Below are 24,861 nucleotides of genomic sequence, written 5' to 3'. Positions count from 1 at the left end.
ACGCACCGAACACCCGCAAGGGCTGGCTCCTCGGGGACAAGGGACACCCCCTGCACACGTGGCTCATGACACCCCTGAGGAACCCCAGCACCGAGCAACAGCGTCGATATAACGACAGCCACATCGCTACCAGGTCTACAATTGAGCATGCTATAGGGCTGCTCAAGATGCGCTTCAGGTGCCTTGATCATTCCATGGGAGTGCTTCAAAACGCACCAGACAGAGTGGGACACATTATAGTCGTGTGTTGTGCCCTGCACAACATGGCACAACAGAGAGGGGTGCCGCTGGAGGAGGCCCCATCCACATCTGCCACCCATATTGAGGAGCAGGTGGAGGAGGAGGACGAGGAGGAGAAGGCAGTGGAGGAGGAACAACCCATGGGCAGAACAGCGGTCACCTGGCTGCTCGAGATATGTGAACGGTTCTCCTAAAATCAGACAGTGTGAAGAGTCCAGTCCTCAGCACCTGGACAGAGAAGCGGCCACACCAGCCCCCTCCCTTAGGTATATGGGCCAAAGGCAGGTATATGGAGTTAGATCATGGATCAGCCATGATCTGATCAAATGGCGGAGCAGGCACGAGGGGCTGAATGGCCTACTCCTGTTCCTATGTTCCCATGTTCCTCCCCCGCCCCCTGCATAAAATAGTCGTGCAACTACACATACACCCACTGTAAAGTGACCCAATGGGTGGCATCAATTCATGGTGAACCTCATGAAAGGGACTTTTACACAAGCCAGTCAAGAATGGCCAAGACATGGCAGTAGTGGTGACAATAATAATATTTAATTGAGTTGAGCAAAAATCAAATATAAATAAAAAACATGACAAACCATCAAATACCCTTGTGCATCCCCTTTGTGCTCACAAAACCTTTGCCTTGTGCTTCCGACTACTCCTATGTGGTGCTTCCCCGTGGCTGCAACAGAGGTAGTGGCAGGTTGCTCTTGGTCATGCCCTGACGGATTAGATGCTTTGGGCTGACGCCCTCTGGGTTTTGGTGCCCGTGAGGGCCCCTCCAAAGACTGCTCCACCTGCACCTGTGCAGGGACAGACTCGACCACCTGGAGAGGAGGCAGCTTTGCAGGTAATGGTTGAGAGGGGGGTAACGGGTGAGACGTGGGAGCGCTTTGAGTGGTGTCCCCACTTCCATGTCCCCTTTCACCATCATCCCTATCCTGGGCCAGGCCCACATCACTCCTACCACCCTGCTGGATGACAGTTTGGAGGACATGTGTGAAGCCTTGTAAGGCCAGTGCTAGTGTATCTGCTTGCATATTTAAGGCAGCAGAAAGTTGCTCACTCTGAGACCGAAGGGCCATTGTCAAGGCCTCAATGGACTCATTGGTGAGCCGTGCTTGAAGCTCTATGGAGGCTAGCCTTCCCTCCATCGCATTTTGCCAGGAATTTCTGGGCCAATATGTTGTTATATTGTTTTGACTCCGATATTGAATTCCTTCCTAAGTGACTTAAGGGAAGAGCTCGCAACTATGATGTGAATCAGGCTTTTGAAAATTAGATTACTCTATAACCGGCAAAGTGCTCTATCATCAAAGGCTGTGAAAATTTTAACGTTTATTATTAATACTGCAGCAAGTATTGTTTTTGTGCAGTATTAGGAACTCAGGTAACCAGTGTATTTTTTTGTCTATTTGTGGTCATTTCTTTATTAGAAGCAGCACATGACTCTCAAAAAGATAAGCAGGCAGTACTCGGAAACAGTTATGGGAAGGATAATGGTCTTTGTACCATATATTCACCACGGCAGAGTTCAAATAGCAGCAGACATGTTAAAAATTATGAAATTGAAAGTAAGGAGGGAATTTAGGTGATACTGTCTTTTCCATTGAAAAAGACAGTATAAATGGTTTCAAGAGGTAATTTGATGTAGTTCTGCAGAGAGAAGGGATTGATGGATATGGTGAGAAAATGGGCAAGTGAAATTGGTTACCTTTTCCTAAAAATACTGATGTTCTTACAACTATCCTGTCAGAATAATTTTGCATCAAAAAACTTAATCAGAAATGGAATTATGCAAGTTAAAACTCCAACATTCTAGATTGAATTAAAATACATCATCAATCTCATGAGTTTAAACCAACCACATGGTCACTTTCAAGCTCACCAATCAATTAGTCAGCCAATATACTGACTTGAAAACAGAGAGATTTGAGAGAACACTATCAATTTTATATTTGTGAAAAGTTTTAACTCACAAAATTCAAACTAGATTTATTGCTTTGAAATAAATGTATATGATACTTTAAAATGGAGAAGAGGATCAATGCAGAGTTGATTAGAATTATAAGCTTGCAACATCAGAACATAAAAACAAAGATCAGAAAAGACAATCAGCCCATCAAGCTTGGCCCTGTAGTATTTAATCTCACCCAACTGTATCTTTAAGTACCCTAACATCTTTGATTTCAGTATCTAGCCTGCTAGATTATTCCAAATGCTTATTATCCTTTGAAACAAGATTTTACCCCAAAATCTGTGCTCTATATTATGTATATGTCCCCTTCTTCTATCGGACTGACTGTTCTAAAAGTAATGCTCAGGCTTTACGTTCTCTATTTGGTTTTACTACTTTATGTGTCTCAATGTGGAAAATTGCCCAGGTATGTCCTGTCACAAAAAGCAGGACAAATCCAATCCGGCCAATTACCGCCCCATCAGTCTACTCTCAATCATCAGCAAAGTGATGGAAGGTGTCGTCGACAGTGCTATCAAGCAGCACTTACTCACCAATAACCTGCTCACCAATGCTCAGTTTGGGTTCCGCCAGGACCACTCGGCTCCAGACCTCATTACAGCCTTGGTCCAAACATGGACAAAAAAACTGAATTCCAGAGGTGAGGTGAGACTGACTGCCCTTGACATCAAGGCAGCATTTGACAGAGTGTGGCACCAAGGAGCCCTAGTAAAATTGAAGTCAATGGGAATCAGGGGAAAAACTCTCCAGTGGCTGGAGTCATACCCAGCACAAAGGAAGATGGTAGTGTTTGTTGGAGGCCAATCATCTCAGCCCCAGGACATTGCTGCAGGAGTTCCTTAGGGCAGTGTCCTAGGCCCAACCATCTTCAGCTGCTTCATCAATGACCTTCCCTCCATCATAAGGTCAGAAATGGGGATGTTCGCTGATGATTGCACAGTGTTCAGTTCCATTCGCAACCCCTCAAATAATGAAGCAGTCCGAGCCTGCGACGCCCACATCCCATGAACGAATTTTTTAAAAATGAAGTCACCCCTTAACCTTCTTTTCGAACCACATAACTTAATTTTCTCTATTTTTCCTCATAACTCATTGCCTTTCACTTGGGAGCATTCTCTGCTCTGCAATGGAAGAATACCCCAGAATTCTTTTTATTGTACACCTACGATGTTCATTCTTTCTTCTACTGTACAGTACAGTATTCATTTGTCAGTTTTAACTGTTGTTTGCAATTCCTCTACCCAATTGCATAGCCAATTTAAATCCTTCTGCAAAGCCTTACCTGCATCTGTCCCTAGTGTCATCCTTACTTTAGTGTTGATGCAAATTCAGCAAGCTTGCAATTGGTTTCTGCATCTAGATAATTTATGTAGATAAGAAATAGCAAGGGTCCAAGCACTGACCCTTGCACTATTCCATTCAGTACCATCTCCAGTCTGACACTACACCTTTCGTGTTCACTCTGTTTCTGATATTTTTAATGCAAGTCCTTATCCAATTCCACATTCTACTCCAGATTCCCATTGATTTTAGTTCATTAGCCTTTCGTGTGGAATTTTGTCAAGCTGTTCTGGAAATACATATTACAGAGGCTTGCACTATCTATTTGATTTGTAACACCAAGAAGGCTTGTCAAACAGGACTTCCCTTCCTAAATCCATAAAGTTACTTATTAAGCCATTAGGATACGGGTGCTCCTTCACTCTACTTGGTATAGGTCCCAATATTTTGCCTGCTATTAATGTAAGGCTATTGGGCCTGTAGTTACTTCAGACAGATTTGTTTTTAAATATTGGCACTATGTTTATTTGCTGCCAGTTCTGTGGAATCTCTGCAATACCCAATAAATATTTTACTAATTTAGCCAAAGTCCCACAAATTTTCTTTCTATTCTCCTTAAGCTCTCTTTGATAATTCCAGGAGATTTGTCAGTCTTCAGTTCTTTTAAATTATCATCTTCCTCCTCACTGATTTCAAAAATCTCCATGATATTCATTGTAGAAACTTGCATTTAATTAGTGCCTTTAACATAGCTAAATATCCCAAGGTGCTCCACAGTTGGGGCTCAGACATGAGAAGCAGCAGAAGGGAAATTAGAGGAGGTGGCTGAAGGTGTGGTCAAGAGGGTAGGTTTTAAGTAGGCTTTTGAAGGAGAGAAGAGATGTAGCAAGATGGAAGCGTTTAGAAGATACAGTACATGGAAGGCTCTTCCACTGATGGTACAGCAGAGGGAGGGGTAAGGTGCAGTAGACAGAGTTGGAAGAGTAGAGGGTGCGAGCAGGGAGATAGGGCTGAGGAGGTAGCAAATGTAAGGTCAAGCAGAGACATTTAGCGGCTTGTAGATGAGGCTAAATTTATATTTAGCATTTTTTTAAGAGTGCTTTGTTCATTTAATGCTACTTCAATTTTCATATTGAATTTTGAAGCCAATTAATTATCCACCTGTGTTTTGTTGAAAGGTCAATGTTAATGAACTACACCTGTGAGATGGAGGTACACATTTTTAAAAGCCATAAAACAGAGATTAATGGGAGGGGATTTTGAACTTCTGTCCATAATAGGTGTGAAGTCAGTGGAGTGGGCATGCTGCCCACTAGAAGCCGACATTGGGAGGTTTCCCAGCTATGGCCGTTGCAGCTCGCCGGTTGTGGGAGGGCAGGAAATCTGCCAGCTACTACATTGAGTAGTGGGCCTAAGAGTGGGGTGGAGCCAAACCCGGGCGAGGCAGCGGGTGCTGGCAGCAGGTCACAGTATTTTTGTGGATCCAGGATGAGCACATCTGCTTTTTCTGGGCTCCTTTAATCAGCAGATTAGTCCACACACAGTACCTGGTGCAAATGGGCGGAGTGTGCCCCATACCCATTTTACCTCAAAATTGCAATCGGCGTCCTATAACGGCGTAGGACTCCAATTTGCATATTTGAACAGTTTCCTACCTGAAGCAGGTGTGCTGTTTACACATTTACAGGCCCGCTTTAAAATCGCATCAGGTGGGCCTTGTGCATCCAAGGGCTGGCTGACGTGCCTGCCCGATTTTCTGCCACCGGCTGTCCATTCTCCAAGTGAGAAACGGAGATCTGGCAGTTAAAAACTGTCGCCTGTCACAAATAAAGAGCAAGGCAGACAGGCAGCTCTAATTTGATTTCAGTTTCTTTTTTAAAAGCTGAATTTTGAAAGCAAATGATGCCTCTTTCCAGAAAACAGACAAGAAGGAAGGGTAGGATGGCAAGGGAGGAGGGAAGCTGGTTAAGGGTGAAGAGGCCACTGGCCTCTCAGCACCTGCCTTTGGGGAGAGTGGGAGATAGTTGGGGGAGTGGATGGAGAGTTAAGGGTGAGTTGGGTGACCGTGGAGCAAGGGGGGGGGATGGGGGCGGATGTAGGGGTTGCTCAAAGGGAAAGAGTAGCGGTCGTGATAGGAGCGAAGGGTGTAATAGGAAGGGGAATGGGTAGTGGGAATATGAAGGAGCAGGGAATACAATGGCCATGAGAGGGTTAGGGGAAGCATGTGATTAGGGGAGGGAATGAGGCGGGAGCAGCTGATGGCCACATTTTGTCCCACAACCCCCCTACAATTGCAGCCTGCAGTCATTGGTGGATCCATTCCAGCCACACCACTCCATAACACCCCCATCGTCCAGTCAAAAGGAAAGGTTTAAGGCTCCTTCAACAAGCACAGGGCCCTTCTTTGCAATATTTAAATTCAGCCAGCACTGCTTTCAGATGGCCACCAGGGACCCCTGTAAGCAAAACAGTCCAATATGTTCCACCACTGCTTATTGGCCACAGGACCTCCCACCCAGAAATTGGTATATCTTGCATCTGTTTTACGCCAGATAAATGGATGAAACGCATACCAAATTGTGCCCCCTTAATGCTATCCTCAATATTATTAGTTAATCTCCTGACCCCTTGTAATTCATTGGCTGTAAAGCTTTTGGGATGTCCTGAGAACCTGAAAGATACTATATAAGTATGCATTCTTTCCTTCTTTACCCTATTCGGATATAGTCCATCTTTCTTATACCAACCACAAGTGGTCCCATTTATTAATAAAGCCAACTCCATTTAACCTGCTCAAATAGCCAGTCATGCATTAACCCTTAGATTCAATACTGGACAGAAATTAAATACATTTATGACTGCATTATTAACTACTAATTACAAAGTGATTGGTAGCCCAGATGAATGCAATCAAGATTTGAATAATAACTTGTAAATACACAAATTATCCTAGTTCCAACAAGACATGCAGCTTACTCCCATTGATCTTATATTCACTGGTGAATAAATGTTGTGGTTCTCTAATTACAGCTCTCTGATTACAAACTGGTTCAGGAACTATAATTGTAGTTTTATCAGAATGCAAATACACACACGAATACACACATGTATGCACACACACACTTGCACACACATGTGCACGCACACTATGTTGGGAAAATATACTATGTCGGGGATGTTCACTGATGATTGCACAGTGTTCAGTTCCATTCGCAACCCCTCAGATAATGAAGCAGTCCATGCCCGCATGCAGCAAGACCTGGACAACATCCAGGCTTGGGATCATAAGTGGCAAGTAACATTCACGCCAGACAAGTACCGGGCAATGACCATCTCCGACAAGAGAGAGTCTGACCACCTCCCCTTGACATTCAACGGCATTACCATCGCCGAATCCCCCACCATCAACATCCTGGGGGTCACCATTGACCAGAAACTTAACTGGACCAGCCATATAAATACTGTGGCTACAAGAGCAGGTCAGAGGCTGGATATTCTGCGGCGAGTGACTCACCTCCTGACTCCCCAGAGCCTTTCCACCATCTACAAGGCACAAGTCACAAGTGTGATGGAATACTTTCCACTTGCCTGGACGAATGCAGCTCCAACAACACTCAAGAAGCTCGACACCATCCAGGACAAAGCAGCCCGCTTGATTGGCAACCCATCCACTACCCTAAACATTCACTCCCTTCACCACCGGCACACCGTGGCTACAGTGTGTACCATCCACAGGATGCACTGCAGCAACTCGCCAAGGCTTCTTCGACAGCACCTCCCAAACCCACGACCTCTACCACCTAGAAGGGCAAGGGCAGCAGGCACATGGGAACAACACCACCTGCACGTTCCCCTCCAAGTCACACACCATCCCTACTTGGAAATATATCGCCGTTCCTTCATCGTTGCTGGGTCAAAATCCTGGAACTCCCTACCTAACAGCATTGTGGAATAACCTTCACCACACAGACTGAAGCAGTCCAAGAAAGCGGCCTTCTCAAGGACAAACCACCACCTTCTCAAGGGCAATTAGGGATGGGCAATAAATGCTGGTCTTGCCAGCAACGTCCACTTCCCATGAACGAATAAAAAAAAAGGTAGCTTCTTGCACAGCTTTTGTGCAGACAATTAATTGAGTTCCATAGCAAGACAATTCATCAGTGAGAAATAAACAAATACACTGACACTAAATTGGAAATGAATTCCTAGTGTATTTAAATTTAACAGTTCTGATTCTGATCAAATCTTGACAATTCAATTACTTTGCACGATTGTGATAATTTACTATATCAGTTAGAAACAATTCATTTGTATTCTAATATCTCAGACCATATACTATACATCGAGTTACATCGAGTCTATAGCACAGAAATAGGCCATTCAGCCCAACTGGTCTATGCCCGTATTTATGCTCCACACGAGCCTCCTCCCACCCTACTTCTAACCCTATCAGCATACCCTTCTATTCCTTTTTCCCTCGTGTGCTTATCTATCTTCCCCTTAAATGCATCTATGCTATTTGCCTCCACTACTCCTTGTGGTAGCGCGTTCCACATTCTTACCACTCTTTGGGTAAAGATGTTACTCCTAAATTCCCTATTGGATTTATTAGTGACTATTTCATATTTATGACCTGTAGTTTTGGACTACCCTACAAGTGGAAACATTTTCTCTACGTCTACCCTATCAAACCCTTTCATTATCTTAAAGACCTCCATCAGGTCATCCCTCAGCCTTCGCTTTTCTAGAGAAAAGAGCCCCAGACTGTTCAGCCTTTGCCCACTATAGGTGCAAATAATATGGAAAAGGTAAATCCAGAAAGTTACTTTAAACTAAACTGTGTGAATAGAACAAGGGGACACAGGTTCAAGCTAGTAAAAGACAAATTTAGGGCCAGTATCAGGAAGTTCTTTTTCATAGAAAGAGTGATCAACACACGAAATGGACTCTTGGATAAAGAAATGGAGGCGGAAACCTTGGAATCATTTAAGAAACAACTGGATGTTAGAAAGGAGGGACTTTAGGGTCTTTCTGGATGAAGTATAGAATCATAGAATGGTTATAGCACTGAAGGAGGCCATTCGGCCCGTCGAGTCCGTGCTGGCTCCCTGCAAGAGCAATCCAGCTAGTCCCACTCCCCCACCCTATCCCCTTGGCCCTGCAAATTTTTTCCCTTCAAGTACTTAACCAATTCCCTTTTGAAAGCCACAATTAAATCTGCCTCCACCACCCTTTCAGGCAGTGCATTCCAGATCACAACCACTCGCTGTGTAAAAAAAGTTTTTTCTCATGTCACCTTTGGTTCTTTTGTCAATCACCTTAAATTTATGTCCTCTCATTCTTGACCCCTCAAAAAACAGTAAGATGGGCTGAACGGCCTTACTCATCTGTAATTATCTTGCAACCTCTCAAATGACACTTTCTGTACACAAATTCTGTCTTGGCAAAAGATATGTTAAAATGTTGAATGACTGTCAACCAAAAATTTAAATGCTATATGAGTAAATGAAGTGCTTCATAACATTTATGTTTGTTCTCTCTGATACAGGAAAACAAAAGAGATTGCTAGTAATTTTGAAAAAGGAGTTGGCAGAACACTACACAAGGAACTTGTTGATTTAAACCAAAAGAATAAAAATACGAGTTATATTAGTGGTAAGATAATCAGAGAATTTTATTGCTGGCTCATTACTTCTTTAGCTTTAACAATAAAAAAAGTCATTCTTTATGACAGTGTGTATTCAGAGTTGTGGTGTGTGCATGTGTGTGGGGGAGGGGAAGGGAATGACGATTCGGTCACTACTTTTGGAAGTAATAATATGGTTTTATTTAGATTAAAAATATAGTAATTAACCTGCACTTTGCAATTAGTCTCAGAAAGTGCTTTTCACATCTTACAACAGAACACTGTTGAGGATTACCTCTATTCTACAAATGTTTTCTCAAGGCTGCTTTACAATGGACGTCTAACACAGAGAAGACAACAACACGGCAGATATAGAAATTCTTAAAAGATTATTTCATCCATGAACACGTTACTAGAACCACAAAGACTTTCTGGTCCCCTCATGTAGAACATATAAACATTCAGTCTAGCCAACCTTGACCTGATTAGGTTTTGTTTTATAGACAATAAGAGCTGAGTTGCCAATTCCCCTCCCCAGGAGCTAGCATTCTCCAGGCTTTAACAATAATATTTTACCCCCAAGATCAAAGAAAAAGGAGACCTTTCACAGTACAGCTGCATCTAAAATACATTTAAAATACATTGGCCTACTTAAAAGATCACATGGAAAGATATAATACAGAAATGTTAGGAGATGATGCAGAGCAGAACCTTGCATCTGTTCCACTGATTTTAGATGTTGTCTGCAGGTCTTCATGGAGAAGTTGGCACAGTTCTGTTACAGCTTACTTGCTAAATCTCAGCCTCCTTGGGCACATATCTTCTGTCATTCCCAGGTAGCTATGACAGGTACAGTACATCCACTGTGTTGCTTTGCCAAGGAACCTGACAGGACATCACTTTGTGTGCTGCTCAACATCACAGGTGTCGCTTTCCTGTTAATGCTGGTCCTCTGTCAATTGCAGTGCTGGTGCAGCATTGAATGCAATCCCCATAGTATGAAGTGTTAGCTAAAGTATGCAGCAGCTCACCCTTCAATAAACAGTCTGAGTTGTCTCTGCAGCAATGTCAATGTCAATTCAATAAGAGAATTACAACGCATTGGAAAATAAGATCAATTCTCTGATGTCATAGGCAGATGCACGATTAGCACAGGGGATAGTTTGAAAATCGACAAATAAGCCTTAGACCTACACTGTGCAGAATTGTCCAGACTGGTATTTTCCAGCTGGGCTGCAATGCCATAGTCAGAGACTTTCACATTTTTATTTTAGATTTCAGGAAGTTTAAAACTCACTTTAAGCACCCTAAGCTATTTGGATGGCCATTCCTCTGGAAATTCCTTTTGCTTTCAGTGAGCTAAAGGATGAGGAGGAATGAACAAAGGGGAAGAATTGTCTGCAGTGCAGCCATGAGAAACTCTTCAGCTAAGTCTAATAGACACCACATTTACTAAAATTTAGAACATACCCATGCACAGTCCTGACTACATGTGCCCAATGAACTGGTCTACCAAACACCATACATGCTATTTTTACTTATCATTAATCATGCATGCCCAACCATTCATTTGCTGATTCCTAAATCTGTCCCATTATAAATTAACTTTCTGAACAAAATGGAAATTCTATTCAAACAAGTTAATTACATTTAAGTGCTTTGTGTGCATATCTATAGCATTTTTTTACCCTGATGCTTCCCCTCAATGACTGTGTACAGTGAGTGCCTTATATTATCTAATCTAGTGCTCCTTCTAGGCGCTAGCCCAGTCGAAGAAAGAAGCAAAATGGCTGGCTGCTGAACGTCATTGAATGGCTCTTGGCATGGATGTGCTCTTTACCTCCTGTGCTGATTCATGAGATGATCCTGCAATTGCTTGATGTTGTGGTGGTGGCCTGAGGCCAATGGGCCACACCTTTGGGGGGTGCAGACAGGGCAGCTTCTGCTGTATTTCGTAGCTTCTCTGGATTGACGAGCACCCAAGGTGTGCTCTTAGTTATGTGGGTGCCCGCCAGGATTATTGAAATGAGGGAGCCTCCCCTTGCCTCCAAAAAGTCTAGCAGAAAGTACCCAACAGGCTAACCCCTGCACTTAGGCCACAATCAAAGGCTCACAGATTTTTGGCCCAATTTTGTCCAACTTATTCTGTAAATTCTGGGCTGACTCTTATCAATTCCATTGCCCCTTAGTTTAGTATCTTGTACAAATTTGACTCATTTGCATTGAGTTTCTGGATCCAAGTCATTCATGTAGATTAGAAACAGTGGTCCCAAAACTGAGGCTTGGGACACCCAACTCAGTACTTCCCCAACCCCAACATAACTCCTCTAACCAGTACCCATTGTTTCCTATCCTTCAGTCAGTTTCTTATCCATTCCCAACATTTATTCTGTACCTCTACAGCTTTGAGCTTAACCTCTTGTGTGGAACTTCTCCTATCAAGCTAAGTACACCATGTCATAAAGTTTACCACAGTCCACTTGGTTTGTCACAGTCGCAAAGAAGTTTAAGTGGTTGGTCAAGCAGGATGTTCCCCTTATGAAGCCATGATGACTGCTGTTTACTAGATTATTGTGCAGATGATCCTCGACCTTACTCCTTATAATTGATTCCATTATTTTATATGGTATTGAAGTAAGTCTAATGGTTTGATGTCTTGAATGTGGCTGATCCAATTAAGCTTCTGGTTAATGGTGACTCCCGAGGTGTTGATGGAAAGGAATTTGGCAGTGGAGGTGCCATTGATATGACTGGTCTTTTTCTTGTTTGAGGTGGTCATTGCCTTATGTACACAAATGTTACCTGCCACTTGTCATCCCAAGCTTGGATATTGTCCAGGTCCATGAGCAGTGGTGTTCATTTAAGGAGTTATTTTACAACTTTCAAAACAAATATATTCCACTGAGGAAAAAAGAGTGTAAAAGAAATGACAGCCATCCGTGGCTAAGTAAAGAAATTAAGGATAGTATCCGACTAAAAACAAGGACATATATGGTAGCCAAACTTAGTGGGAGGATAGAAAATTGGGAAGTCTTCAAAAGACAGCAAAAAGTAACTAAAGGATTGATTAAGAAAGGGAAGATAGATTATGAAAATAAATTAGCAAAAATTATAAAAACAGATAGCAAGAGATTCTACAGTTATATAAAACGAAAAAGGGTGGCTAAGGCAAACGTAGGTCCCTTTGAGGATGAGACCGGGAAATTAATGGTGGGAAACATGGAGATGGCAAAAATGCTGAACAAATATTTTGTTTCAGTCTTTACGGTAGAGGACACTAAGAATATCCCAACACTCGACAAACAGGGGGCTCTAGGGGGGGAGGAGCTAAATACGATTAAAATCACTAAGGAATTGGTACTCAGTAAATTAATGGGACTCAAGGCGGATAAATCCCCTGGACCTGATGGCTTACATCCTAGGGTCTTGAGGTAAGTGGCAGTGGGGATTGTGGATGCTTTGGTAATAATTTTCCAAAATTCTCTGCACTCGGCAGATTGGAAAACTGCTAATGTAACACCCTTATTTAAAAAGGGTAGTAGGCAGAAGGCTGGAAATTATAGACCAGTTAGCCTAACATCTGTGGTGGGTAAAATTTTGGAGTCTATTATTAACAGGCCAGAACCTACTCTGTTAATGGTAGGGCGTTGGGGAGAGTTATAGAACAAAGAGATCTAGGAGTACAGGTTCATAGCTCCTTGAAAGTGGAGTCACAGGTGGATAGGGTGGTGAAGAAGGCATTCAGCATGCTTGGTTTCATTGGTCAGAACACTGAATACAGGAGTTGGGATGTCTTGTTGAAGTTGTACAAGACATTAGTAAGGCCACAGTTGGAATACTGTGTACAGTTCTGGTCACCCTATTATAGAAAGGATATTATTAAACTAGAAAGAGTGCAGAAAAGATTTACTAGGATGCTACCGGGACTTGATGGTTTGACTTATAGGGAGAGGTTGGATAGACTGAGACTTTTTTCCCTGGAGAGTAGGAGGTTTAGGGGTGATCTTATAGAAGTCAATAAAATAATGAGGGGCATAGATAAGGTAGATGGTCAAAATATTTCCCCATAGGTAGGGGAGTCTATAATGAGGGGACATAGATTTAAGGTGAGAGGGGAGAGATACAAAAGGGTCCAGAGGGGCAATTTTTTCACTCAAAGGGTGGTGAGTGTCTGGAACGAGCTGCCAGAGGCAGTAGTAGAGGCGGGTACAATTTTGTCTTTTAAAAAGCATTTGGACAGTTACATGGGTAAGATGGGTACAGAGGGATATGGGCCAAGTGCAGGCAATTGTGACTAGCTTAGTGGTATAAACTGGGCGACATGGACATGTTGGGCCGAAGGGCCTGTTTCCATGTTGTAAACTTCTATGATTCTATGATTCTATAATTTAATAGGACAAAGTCAGCATGGCTTTACGAAGGGGAAGTCATGTCTGACAAATTTGCTTGAGTTCTTTGAGGACATAACGTACAGGGTGGATAAAGGGGAACCAGTGGACGTAGTGTATTTAGACTTCCAGAAGGCATTCGACAAGATGCCACATAAAAGATTATTGCTCAAGATAAAGAATCACTGGATTGGGGGTAATATTCGGGCATGGGTGGAGGATTGGTTATCTAACAGGAAGCAGAGAGTTGGGATAAATGGTCCATTCTCGGACTGGCAATCAGTAGCCAGTGGTGTTCCGCAGGGGTCGGTGCTGGGTCCCCAACTCTTTACAATCTATATTAACAATTTGGAGGAGGGGACCGAGTGTAACATATCAAAGTTTGCAAATGATACAAAGATGGGAGGGAAAGTAGAGAGTGAGGAGGACATAAAAAACCTACAAGGGGATATAGACAGGCTGGGTGAGTGGGCGGAGATTTGGCAGATGCAATACAATATTGGAAAATGTGAGGTTATGCACTTTGGCAGGAAAAATCAGAGAGCAAGTTATTATCTTGATGGCAAGAGACTGGAAAGTACTGCAGTACAAAGGGATCTGGGGGTCCTCGTGCAAGAAAATCAAAAAGTTAGTATGCAGGTGCAGCAGGTGATCAAGAAGGCCAACGGAATGTTGGCTTTTATTGCTCGGGGGATGGAATATAAAAACAGGGAGGTATTGCTGCAGTTATATAAGGTATTGGTGAGACCGCACCTGGAATACTGCATACAGTTTTGGTCTCCATACTTAAGAAAAGACATACTTGCTCTCGAGGCAGTACAAAGAAGGTTCACTCGGTTAATCCCGGGGATGAGGGGGCGGACATATGAGGAGAGGTTGAGTAGATTGGGACTCTACTCATTGGAGTTCAGAAGAATGAGAGGCAATCTTATTGAAACATATAAGATTGTGAAGGGGCTTGATCGGGTGGATGCGGTGAGGATGTTCCCAAGGATGGGTGAAACTAGAAATAGGGGGCATAATCTTAGAATAAGGGGCTGCTCCTTCAAAACTGAGATGAAGGGAAACTTCTTCACTCAGAGGGTGGTAGGTCTGTGGAATTTGCTGCCCCAGGAAGCTGTGGAAGCTACATCATTGAATAAATTCAAAACAGAAATATACAGTTTCCTTGAAGTAAAGGGAATTAGGGGTTATGGGGAGCTGGCAGGAAATTGGACATGAATTTAGATTTGAGGTTAGGATCAGATCAGCCATGATCTTATTAAATGGCGAAGCAGGCTCGAAGGGCCGATTGGCCTACTCCTGCTCCTATTTCTTATGTCCTACTGTAGGCTGGCATGGACTACTTCATTATTGGAGGAGTTATGAATGAAATTAAACACTGTGAAATCATCAGTGAACAATCCCATTCCCAACCTTACGATGGAAGGAAAGTTACTGTTGAAACAAGTTGCCCTAAGGGCAGCAATTGGAGGATTTTTTCCTTGACCCTTGTTCACATCAGTTTTACTTGAGCTCCTATTGCCATACTTGGTCCAATACTGCCTTGACATTCAGGACAGCTACTCTCACCTATTTAGCTCTTGTGTCTGTGTCTGGATCAAGGTTGTGGTGAGATCTGGAGCCGAATGGTATTGGCAGAACCTGAACTGAGCATCAAGGAGAAGGTCATTGGTGAGTAGGTGTTGTTTGAAGGCACTATTGATGACTTTCATATTTTACTGATGATCGGGAGGACGTTGATAGGGCTATAATTGCTGGGTTCATTTAGAACATATGAACATATGAATGCAACAGACAGGAAGATATCTGTTGGCACATTAAGCCTGTCTAATACGGTCATGCTGCAACTTATCTACACTGTGACGCCCACCCAATCTCACACCCACCCACTAACCAGCCAAGAAATCTCTTAGATGAGGCAAAAAAAAGAGAAAAAAAACTTAAGCTAATTTAGGAAAAAAACCTCAGAGAAATTCCTATCTGACCTCTGAAGGCAATCAAACAAGTTCTTGGAGACCCTAGTAAATGGGAGATATATCCCCAAATACCCACCTACCTTCTATAGATAGTTATGTTGGTCACACTCAAGAACTTGGCCAGCTCCCTTTTGAATGTTCACAGTGAATCAACACTCACTTCATGACCCAGCAACTTGTTCCATTGGTCGATGACTCTTTGTGAAATGAAGTACTTCCTGACATCCAATCTAGTTCTATTCTTATTTTGTTTGTTGTAGATAGGTAGTTTATCCACCAGCCTAAATGTCCACGCTCTCCACCACTGGCGTACCATGGCTATATGGTGTACCATTTACAGGATGCACTGCAACATCTGCGGAAACACCTCCTAATCCCGCAACCTTCACCCCCTAGAAGAACAAGGGAAGCAGGTGCATGAGAACATCATCACCTCCAAGTTCCCCTCCAAGTCACACATCATCCTGACTTGGACATATATCTCCATTCATTCATTGTTGCTGGGTAAAAATCCTGGAACTCCCTACCTAACAGCATTACGAGAGCAACTTCACCACCTGCTCAAGGGCAACTAGGGATGGACAATAAATGCTGTCCTTGCCAGTGATGCCTACATCCCAAGATTGAATTAAAGAAAACATACCTGGACAATCGTCCACATTGTTTGGTAGATGCCAGCATCATAGCTGAAACAGCTTTGCTGAAGGGGTGGCTAGTTCTGGTGCTCAGGCTTTAGCACTACAGCTGGGATGTTGTCAGTGCCACATCCTTTGCTGTAACCAGTGCATTCAGTTTCTTCTTAAAGTCATGTGGTGTGAACCAAATTGGCTGAATACTGCCATCCACGATGGTGGGGATCTCAAGAAAAGACTGAGTAGTAGCAATCACTCGCACTTTTGGTTGAAGATGCTTGCAAACACTTCAGCCTTGTCTCTTTCACACATATGCTGGGCTCCACCATGATTAAGGATACAGATGTTCATGGAACCTCCTCCTCCCATTAATTGTCTGATTGTCCACCACTATTCTCAACTGGAATTGGTTGAAAGAGTGGTGTTATGGTGTACTGCCTCACTATGAAGGCATTGTTGCAGCTGCCAGGACAGTGAGAATTTTACATGCATTATGTATTAGTACCGGTGGAATGGTAGCCTTTCCTGTTCATGTAATTGATTGCATTGATGAAGGGAGCATGTATGTCCACACGTGTGCCATTAATTATAACTTGTACATTGGGGATCATGCCATTCTGTTAAACTGGACAGCCTTTTCATGCTTCTGGTAGTGGCCCATTGGGAAGTTGATGAACTGACTTGTTCAAGAAACCAATGCATCAGTAAGCTGCTTTAGGCATGTACTAACAGCCAACTGAGTAATGTCTGTTATGACCCCAACCTGGAAAGACCCTGTTGCATTAAATTTGAGGTTGATGGTTCTCTTAATAGCCACTTGCAATGCGGAACATATAGTGGAATAGGCTGCAGGTTAGGTTTCAGCAGGCAGCATGACTCATTGAGGGCTTCCCTTGTGAGGCACAGCTTTCTCAAGCAATGCTCCTAGTCAGGTGGAGGTAGTAGTAGTCAGTAAATCTTGGAGTGGGAGGTACCAGCAGGTGGGTACTCAATAGATTCTGTGGAGCCTCACCAGCCTGTCCTCCATAAATTATCCCTCCTCTTCTTCAAAGAAATTCAGATACAGAGATATTCCCAAAAGAAATCCCATAGTTGACTCAGTAGAATGGCTGAATGAACCAAAATGAAAGTCGTACAGCAGCAGACCCGTAGGTAAACATTGAAGCAGCAGTCATAATGGAAACAACAACATAAAAAGCAAAATGGCTACAAATGGTTACAAAAGAAGGATTTAAAAATGACCTGCTGTGTTGCCTTAAACGCACTTCCACCTTTTGATTCATGCTTTGTAACATTCTAATATACAGGCCTCAAATACAACAATCTAAAATGAAGCATGTGGACTGAAAATGTGGCTTATGATATTATGCCACAATTACTGCATCTTTATAATCTATTTGCATGTAAGTGGGCATGTGTTTTCAGTGAATATCGTCTTTTGTGGGGGAAAGCCTGACAAAAAACTCAACCCATTTTCTGTTGCTGCCTGCTCCAGTACCATCAGAAAGCCATCATACAGGCAGCAGAAAATCCTGCCGAATGAATAATTAGAATGTTGTGTGCAGCTTGTTTGCTTGGTAATTCAACTTATATGTTTGTCATCATTTGCTACCATAGACTACACTGATAGTTAATCCATATTAGCACTCCTTATTGTTCCATTTTCTGGCTGATGAAGGGAGTGATTCTGAAATCTTGTATGCTTGCTAGATCGGTTCAATAATAGGCATTTAAATAATTTCTGTACTTCTACAAAGTAAAATCTTTAAAGTCCACTAAATAGGGTCAACTTTGGTCTGAGAAAAAAAATCCCAACACAAAGTAGGAAAAGTGCTCCCCAGCATTCTAGTCATAGTGATCAGTAACTGACTGTCAGCTAATGATAAAATGTAAAATAACGTTTTTGTTATTTCCTCTTTTTCAGCTCCCTGGTACAACAGGTATCTGAAAGCAAGAGAACCTCTTGCTTTTAACCACAATCCTTTCCTCAGTCTATGTTTTGACCCCAAACCTGAATACAATAATCAACTCGTTCGGGCCACAAATCTGATCATCTCTGCTTTAAAGTTTCTCAAAACACTAAAGAACAATTATTTGGAACCGGATATATTTGAAATGAAACCAAAGTTGAGCAAAACCAACACATTCAAAAGAATGGTCAGCCTTCTTCCCACCAGAATTTCCTGGTATGGAGCCTACCTGGCTAGTGCTTATCCTCTGGATATGTCTCAATATGTCTGCCTGTTTAACACCACCAGGATCCCAAAATTAAACAAGGATGAGCTTCTGACAGTGGAGCAACCCAAGCATTTGCTAGTGATGAGGAATGGTCATTTTTACGTGTTTGACGTACTCAATAACTGTGGTGATATTCTCCACCCATCAGAAATTCAGAAGAGCCTTCAGTATATTCTCCAGGGGGAGAGCCCTCCTCCAGAGTTCCCACTGGGTTACTTGACAACTGAAGAGAGGGATACCTGGGCAAGAGCAAGGCAGGAGTTGGTGGATCTGGGGAACAAAGAGAGCTTGCAACAAGTGGACGGTGCCATTTTCTGTCTCTGCCTGGATGATAGTTGGGTTGAGGATGAGACTGAGCTCACCCATACTATGCTCCATGGGTACGGTGCAAACCGCTGGTTTGACAAATCCTTCAGTTTGATCATAACTAAGAATGGGGCATCTGCCATCAACTTTGAACACTCCTGGGGGGACGGTGTGGCTGTGCTACGGTTCCTGGAGGAGATCTTTAAGGACAGTACGACAACTCCAGCTATCAGCCCCAAGCCAGAGCCCACTTCATCAGGCTCATCTACAGCTGTCCAGAAGCTTGAGTTCAAGCTGAGCGAGTCAGTGAAAGCAGCGGTCAGTAAGGCACGGGAAAAATTTGAGCACAAAAGAAAATCACTGGGAGTTGGACAACTGGAGTACAGCAAGTTTGGAAAGAATTTCATAGCCGAGCAGAAGTTAAGTCCAGATGCGATGGTGCAGCTGGCTTTTCAAATGGCCTTCCTCCACCAGCATGGGAAAACTGTTCCTTCTTATGAATCCTGTAGCACCGCTGCCTTCAAACATGGGCGCACAGAAACCGTTCGTCCAGCCACTGTTCCTACCAAACAGTGCTCAAAGGCATTTGTCTATGAAAGGAGGAAGCACAGCTCAGAGGAACTGAAAAACATGATTCACAGTTGCTCCCAATATCACAGGAAGCTGCTGGTCCAAGCCACCTTAGGTCAGTTAATGTGTAATATTAATGGTAAAGACCACACAGGAAATTACTATAGAAGATTAAAGGAATATGGAATCAGGGAGATGATAGCAAACTGGATTAAATTTGGTTAGACGGGTGAAAACAGAGCAGAACTTAAGGGCAATTTTTCAGAGTGGTTGGAAGTGGGTAGTGACATCCCACAGGGTTCAGTTTTAGGGCCACTTCTGTTCACTGTGTATATCAATTATTTAGAAATAGGTCTAGAGGTACTGGTTTCAAAATCTGCAGATGATACCAAAATAGGAGGTATAGTTAATTCTTTAGAAAACCGATGGAAGCTGCAAAGGGATATTGATTATTGGAGGAATGGGCTAAAATGCGGCAGATGGAATTCAATGTTAGTAACTGTGAGGTAATACATTTTGGTGAAAAAAATAACAGCAGCAATTATACTATAAATGGAAATAGGGTAAGTGCGGTGGAAGAGCAAAGAGATTTGGGGGTACAGGTTCACAGGATATTAAAGGCAGCACCTCAGGTTGATAAGAGCATTAAATAAAAACTAATGGAATTCTAGGTTTTATCAGAAGAGGTATAGAATATAAAACCAAGAGGTAATGAGCCAATAGAAAATCTTAAAGAGACCTCAGTTAGAGTACTCTGTGCAGCATTGGGCTCCATACTATAAGAAGGATATTGAAGCTTTAGAAAGGGTATAGATTCACCAGGATGCTGCCTGGTACAAGGAAGTACAAATATGAAGAATGACTTGTAAAATTGGGGCTTTATTGTTAGATCGCAGATCATGGGGTGATATAACAGAAGTGTTTAAAATTATGGAAGGATCGGACAAGGTAAATGGAAGCAGACTGTTTTCGATAGTTGAGGGGTCTAGAACGAGGGGCCATAGATACAAGGGCCAGAACTTTCAACTTTGGCAGAGGTGTAAAATGGGCAATATCAGATTGGCCGCTTATGGTACATCCCGCCCAATTTTCCTTTCCATTGAATTACCAAGAATAAATTCAAGGCGGTGTTGATTTAAGAAATTAAAGCCTGGAAATTACAGTGAGTGAAGTTATCATACAAAAACTTAACACATTTGTATCAAATTCCTCTCTCAGCTATTTCAATGTAGGTATTAACACATTTTAAAATAAACAAATGCCTCAATTGAAATAACAAAGTTGAGATGTAGACATGAGCACATTAATCATTTGCACAGTAACATCAATCACTGTAATTACCTATTCAGTTACATGCCTTTTGCACCTAAACAGTTTTTATTACAAAAACGCAACGGGCCAGAATTTGCTGGCAAAATAGCATCGAGTTTAATGCGCACACCATTATTAATGTGTAAACTGTCCAGCAACTTGTAGTGAGGAAAAGCTACGCCGTGAATTGCAAATCACCAAAAGTTGCCGGGCAACTTACGCCACTCTGCCATTAGCCTCGCTCGCCCTCAACTTCCCCACGAGTTTCAAGAAATTGCTGCATCTGCACATTAATTATTAATTGAACTCGCCGCAGAACGTTAGGACTGGCACTTAACAGTGTAAGTACCTTTTTAATGATGAGATTTATGCGCCTGCAATGCCACTCATCCTCTCTGGCCCCGAAAGGGACCAATTTAAATTGTGGAGTTTTTTTTTATTCGTTCATGGGATGTGGGCGTAGCTGGCGAGGCCGGCATTTATTGCCCTCCCTAATTGCCCTTGAGCAGGTGGTGGTGAGCCACCTTCTTGAACCGCTGCAGTCCGTGTGGTGACGGTTCTCCCACAGTGCTGTTAGGTAGGGAATTTCAGGATTTTGACCCAGCGACGATGAAGGAACGGTGATATATTTCCAAGTCGGGATGGTGTGTGACTTGGAGGGGAAGGTGCAGGTGGTGTTGTTCCCATGTGCCTGCTGCTCTTGTCCTTCTAGGTGGTAGAGGTCGCAGGTTTGGGAGGTGCTGTCGAAGAAGCCTTGGCGAGTTGCTGCAGTGCATCCTGTGGATGGTACACACTGCAGCCACTGTGCGCCGGTGGTGAAGGGAGTGAATGTTTAGGGTGGTGGATGGGGTGCCAATGAAGCAAGCTGCTTTGTCCTGGATGGTGTCGAGCTTCTTGAGTGTTGCTGGAGCTGCACTCATCCAGGCAAGTGGAGAGTATTCCATCACACTCCTGACCTGTGCCTTGTAGATGGTGGAAAGGCTTTGGGGAATCAGGAGGTGAGTCACTCGCCGCAGAATACCCAGCCTCTGACCTGCTCTTGTAGCCACAGTATTTATATGGCTGGTTAAGTTTCCGGTCAATGGTGACCCCCAGGATGTTGATGGTGGGGGAGTCGGTGATGGTAATGCTGTTGAATGTCAGGAGGAGGTGGTTAGACTCTCTCTTGTTGGAGATGGTCATTGCCTGGCACTTGTCTGGCGCGAATGTTACTTGCCACTTATGAGTCCAAGCCTGGATGTTCTCCAGGTCTTGCTGCATGCGAGCTCGGACTGCTTCATTATCTGAGGGGTTGCGAATGGAACTGAACACTGTGCAATCATCAGCGAACATCCCCATTTCTGACCTTATGATGGAGGGAAGGTCATTGATGAAGCAGCTGAAGATGGTTGGGCCTAGGTCACTGCCCTGAGGAACTTCTGCAGCAATGTCTCACTCTTACAGGTAGTAAATTGTTGTTAGAGATTTATAAAATTTAATATTTTTCAATTGTTTTCTTATTTTTCCTTTCTGTCTCTTTTTTCTCTCTTTCTTAATCAGTCTTTTTTTCCTCTCTTTATTTCTCTTTCTGCACCTGATTTAACTATAATTCACTCTATTTCCTTCTCTGTTGTTTCTCTGTTTCTTTCTCAATCCTTAAATCTCATTGGTTAAGGTGACAGACTGTTGGTCCTGTTGTTCACCAAGGACCCAGATGCCTTGTTGCCCTCGTTATCAGCTTGCACTTCCAGCAATTTGCAGCGCAAAAATTTTCCAGCTGAAGGGCGAGGGAAAAAGTCTAAATAACGGGGCACACCATGAGATGCCCCACTCCAGCAAATTCTGGGCCGTTTGAAAGAAGGACCAGTGCACTTGCTAGATTTCGTACAAATCATCTTTAAAAAATTGAATTCACACCCCACCATTTATTGTGATTATACTTTGATATATTTGATTATATTTTTCATATTCATTAAATAACACATATTGATTTTTAAAATTAATCTGCAGGCAATGGATTTGATCGTCATTTGTTCGCAATGCAGTGTCTGTCAGAGTCTAAGGGTAGCCCTCTACCAGAATTCTACAAAGATCCTGCCTACATCCAATTGAATAATATCATCCTCTCAACCAGCACACTGAACAGCTCAGCTGTTGAAATTGGTGGATTTGCACCTGTCACACATGATGGCTATGGCATTGCGTACAACATTTTTGACACCTGGTTTGGATGCAATCTCACTTGGTATGCCAGCAGAGATGGGAATGAATTCCTGAAATGTCTGAACCAGAGTTTGGACGATATCTTTGATGTTCTAAAAGGAAAACCTTTAGTTTAATGGAGATGTCTTGTATGCGGAACAAGTTTTAAAGTGTGCTTCGCAGTACTGCATTGTTATCTGAAAAGCAGTGCTATTTTGAAATGGAATTAAAGTATGAATGCATGTAAATCATAGTATCATAGTACCATAGTATCATAGCAGGTACAGCACAGGAGGAGGCCATTCGGCCCATCGTACCTGTACTGGCACTTTGAAAGAGCTACCCAATTGGTCCCACTCCCCTGCTCTTTCTCCATGGCCCTGTAAATGTTTTCCCTTCAAATATTTATCTAATTCCCTTTTGAAAGTTACTATTGAATCTGCTTCCACCTCCTTTTCAGGCAGTGCATTGCAGATCATTACAACTCGCTGCGTAAAAAAACGTTTCCTCATGTCGCCTCTGGCTCTTTTGACGATCACTTTAAATCTGTGTACTCTGGTTACTGACCCTTCTGCCACTGGAAACAGTTTCTCCTTATTTACTCTATTAAAACCGTTCATGATTTTGAACACCTCTATCAAATTTCCCCCTAACCTGCTCTGTTCTGACGAGAACAACCCCAGCTTCTCCAATCTCCACATAACTGAAGTCCCTCATCCCTGGTACCATTCCAGTAAATTTATTCTGTGCCCTCTCTAAGGCCTTGACATCCTTCCTAAAGTGTGGTGCCCAGAATTGAACACAATACTCCAGCTGAGACCTAACCAGTGTATTATAAAGGTTTAGCATAACTTCCTTGCTTTTGTACTCTATGCCTCGATGAATAAAGCCAAGGATCCCATATGCTTTTTTAACAGCCTTCTCAACTTGTCCTGCCACCTTCAAAGATTTGTGTATGTGCAACCCTGGTCTCTCTGTTCCTACACCCACTTTACAACTATACCATTTAGTTTATATTGCCTCTCTTCATTCTTCCTACCAAAATATATCACAGGCCCTTTGATTGAATCCACCATATTTCCCATATGCAGTAGAAAATAACTGCCAGGGACATCCGTTATTCTTTTCATCTTTTAATGGTTATGCTGGTGCTGGTGCTGTGAGGAATTTCAAAATATGAATGTTATTTATATTGCACTGATCATCAAAGTGATTCTCTGCTGCTCATCCTGGAATAATGTTCCTTATTCTGCCTGAATCTGGAGCCAACTCCTCGAGCCCTCTTCCCCGTACAGCCTCAATGCAGCGACCGGCATGTACTGCAGTGGGTGTGAGATGCTGGTGACTCCCTGCTTAACTTCAGTACATTGGCTGCAGGTCTTTCCTTGTTTAATATTGGTATATGTTGTCCGCTGGCTTCTCCCCAATACATGATCAGCAATAAAAACCCTAAAGGTCTTTTGTAAACATAAGAAGGTGTAGAGTACCTTGAAAATACAGCAAGATGTGTAACCTGCAAAGAGTAAATGTCCACCAAAATCCAGGATAGGACAACAAACCTCCTCCTCCCCACCACTGAGCAGAAATTCTGGCACAAACTCTCATTCACCCCCATCTCGGAAGAAAAAAATTGTTGGTTAGGATTTAAACTGACATTCACTCCGAGACGCCCCCCAACGATGGCCGAGAACTCCCTGTGACGTCTCCGATCCCCCCTCCCACAATGTCTCTGACCCCAACCTCCCCCACGATGTCTCTGTTCCCCCCTCCCCCCCACCGCGATGCCTCCGATCTCCTCCCCCCGCCCCATCTCAGACTTACCTGGCATCCGCTCCCAGGCTGTTTTCCGTCCCAACAGGCAGCCAGCCTGTCAATCTAGCTGGCTGTCGTAAGGGAAACCCAGAAGCAAAAATAATTGCCTCCAATTGAGTTGCAATTGCAGATTCTGATGCACTCACTTGACTTCTGGGTTTCCCACATGAAAATCTACTCACCCGCTGAGTTCCCAGTTAGTTAAAATCATGCCTATGGTCACTGTTATGACACATTGGACCCAACACACTGAATTAAACAGATAAAAAAAATGAGCCTCACCATTGCATTAACAGTCATTACTTGTTATCAAAAAATA

At 43.0% G+C, this 24,861-nt stretch overlaps 1 protein-coding gene across 1 annotated transcript in view; it reads left to right on the top strand.

Annotated features, from left to right (window-relative positions):
• LOC137320627 (carnitine O-palmitoyltransferase 2, mitochondrial-like) overlaps nt 1-22,867 on the top strand; it is a 30,473-nt gene extending 7,606 nt beyond the window's left edge. The window contains exons 3-5 of the mRNA XM_067982310.1: nt 9,048-9,154; nt 18,049-19,353; nt 22,539-22,867. Coding sequence (XP_067838411.1) covers nt 9,048-9,154; nt 18,049-19,353; nt 22,539-22,867 — 1,741 coding nt within the window. The remainder of the gene's footprint in view (nt 1-9,047; nt 9,155-18,048; nt 19,354-22,538) is intronic.
• Nucleotides 22,868-24,861: the final 1,994 nt, after the last annotated feature.

This window comes from Heptranchias perlo, chromosome 4, assembly GCF_035084215.1.
Source record: "Heptranchias perlo isolate sHepPer1 chromosome 4, sHepPer1.hap1, whole genome shotgun sequence".
NCBI classification, from domain to species: Eukaryota; Metazoa; Chordata; class Chondrichthyes; order Hexanchiformes; family Hexanchidae; genus Heptranchias; species Heptranchias perlo.
This window is presented reverse-complemented; position numbering and strand designations above follow the sequence as displayed.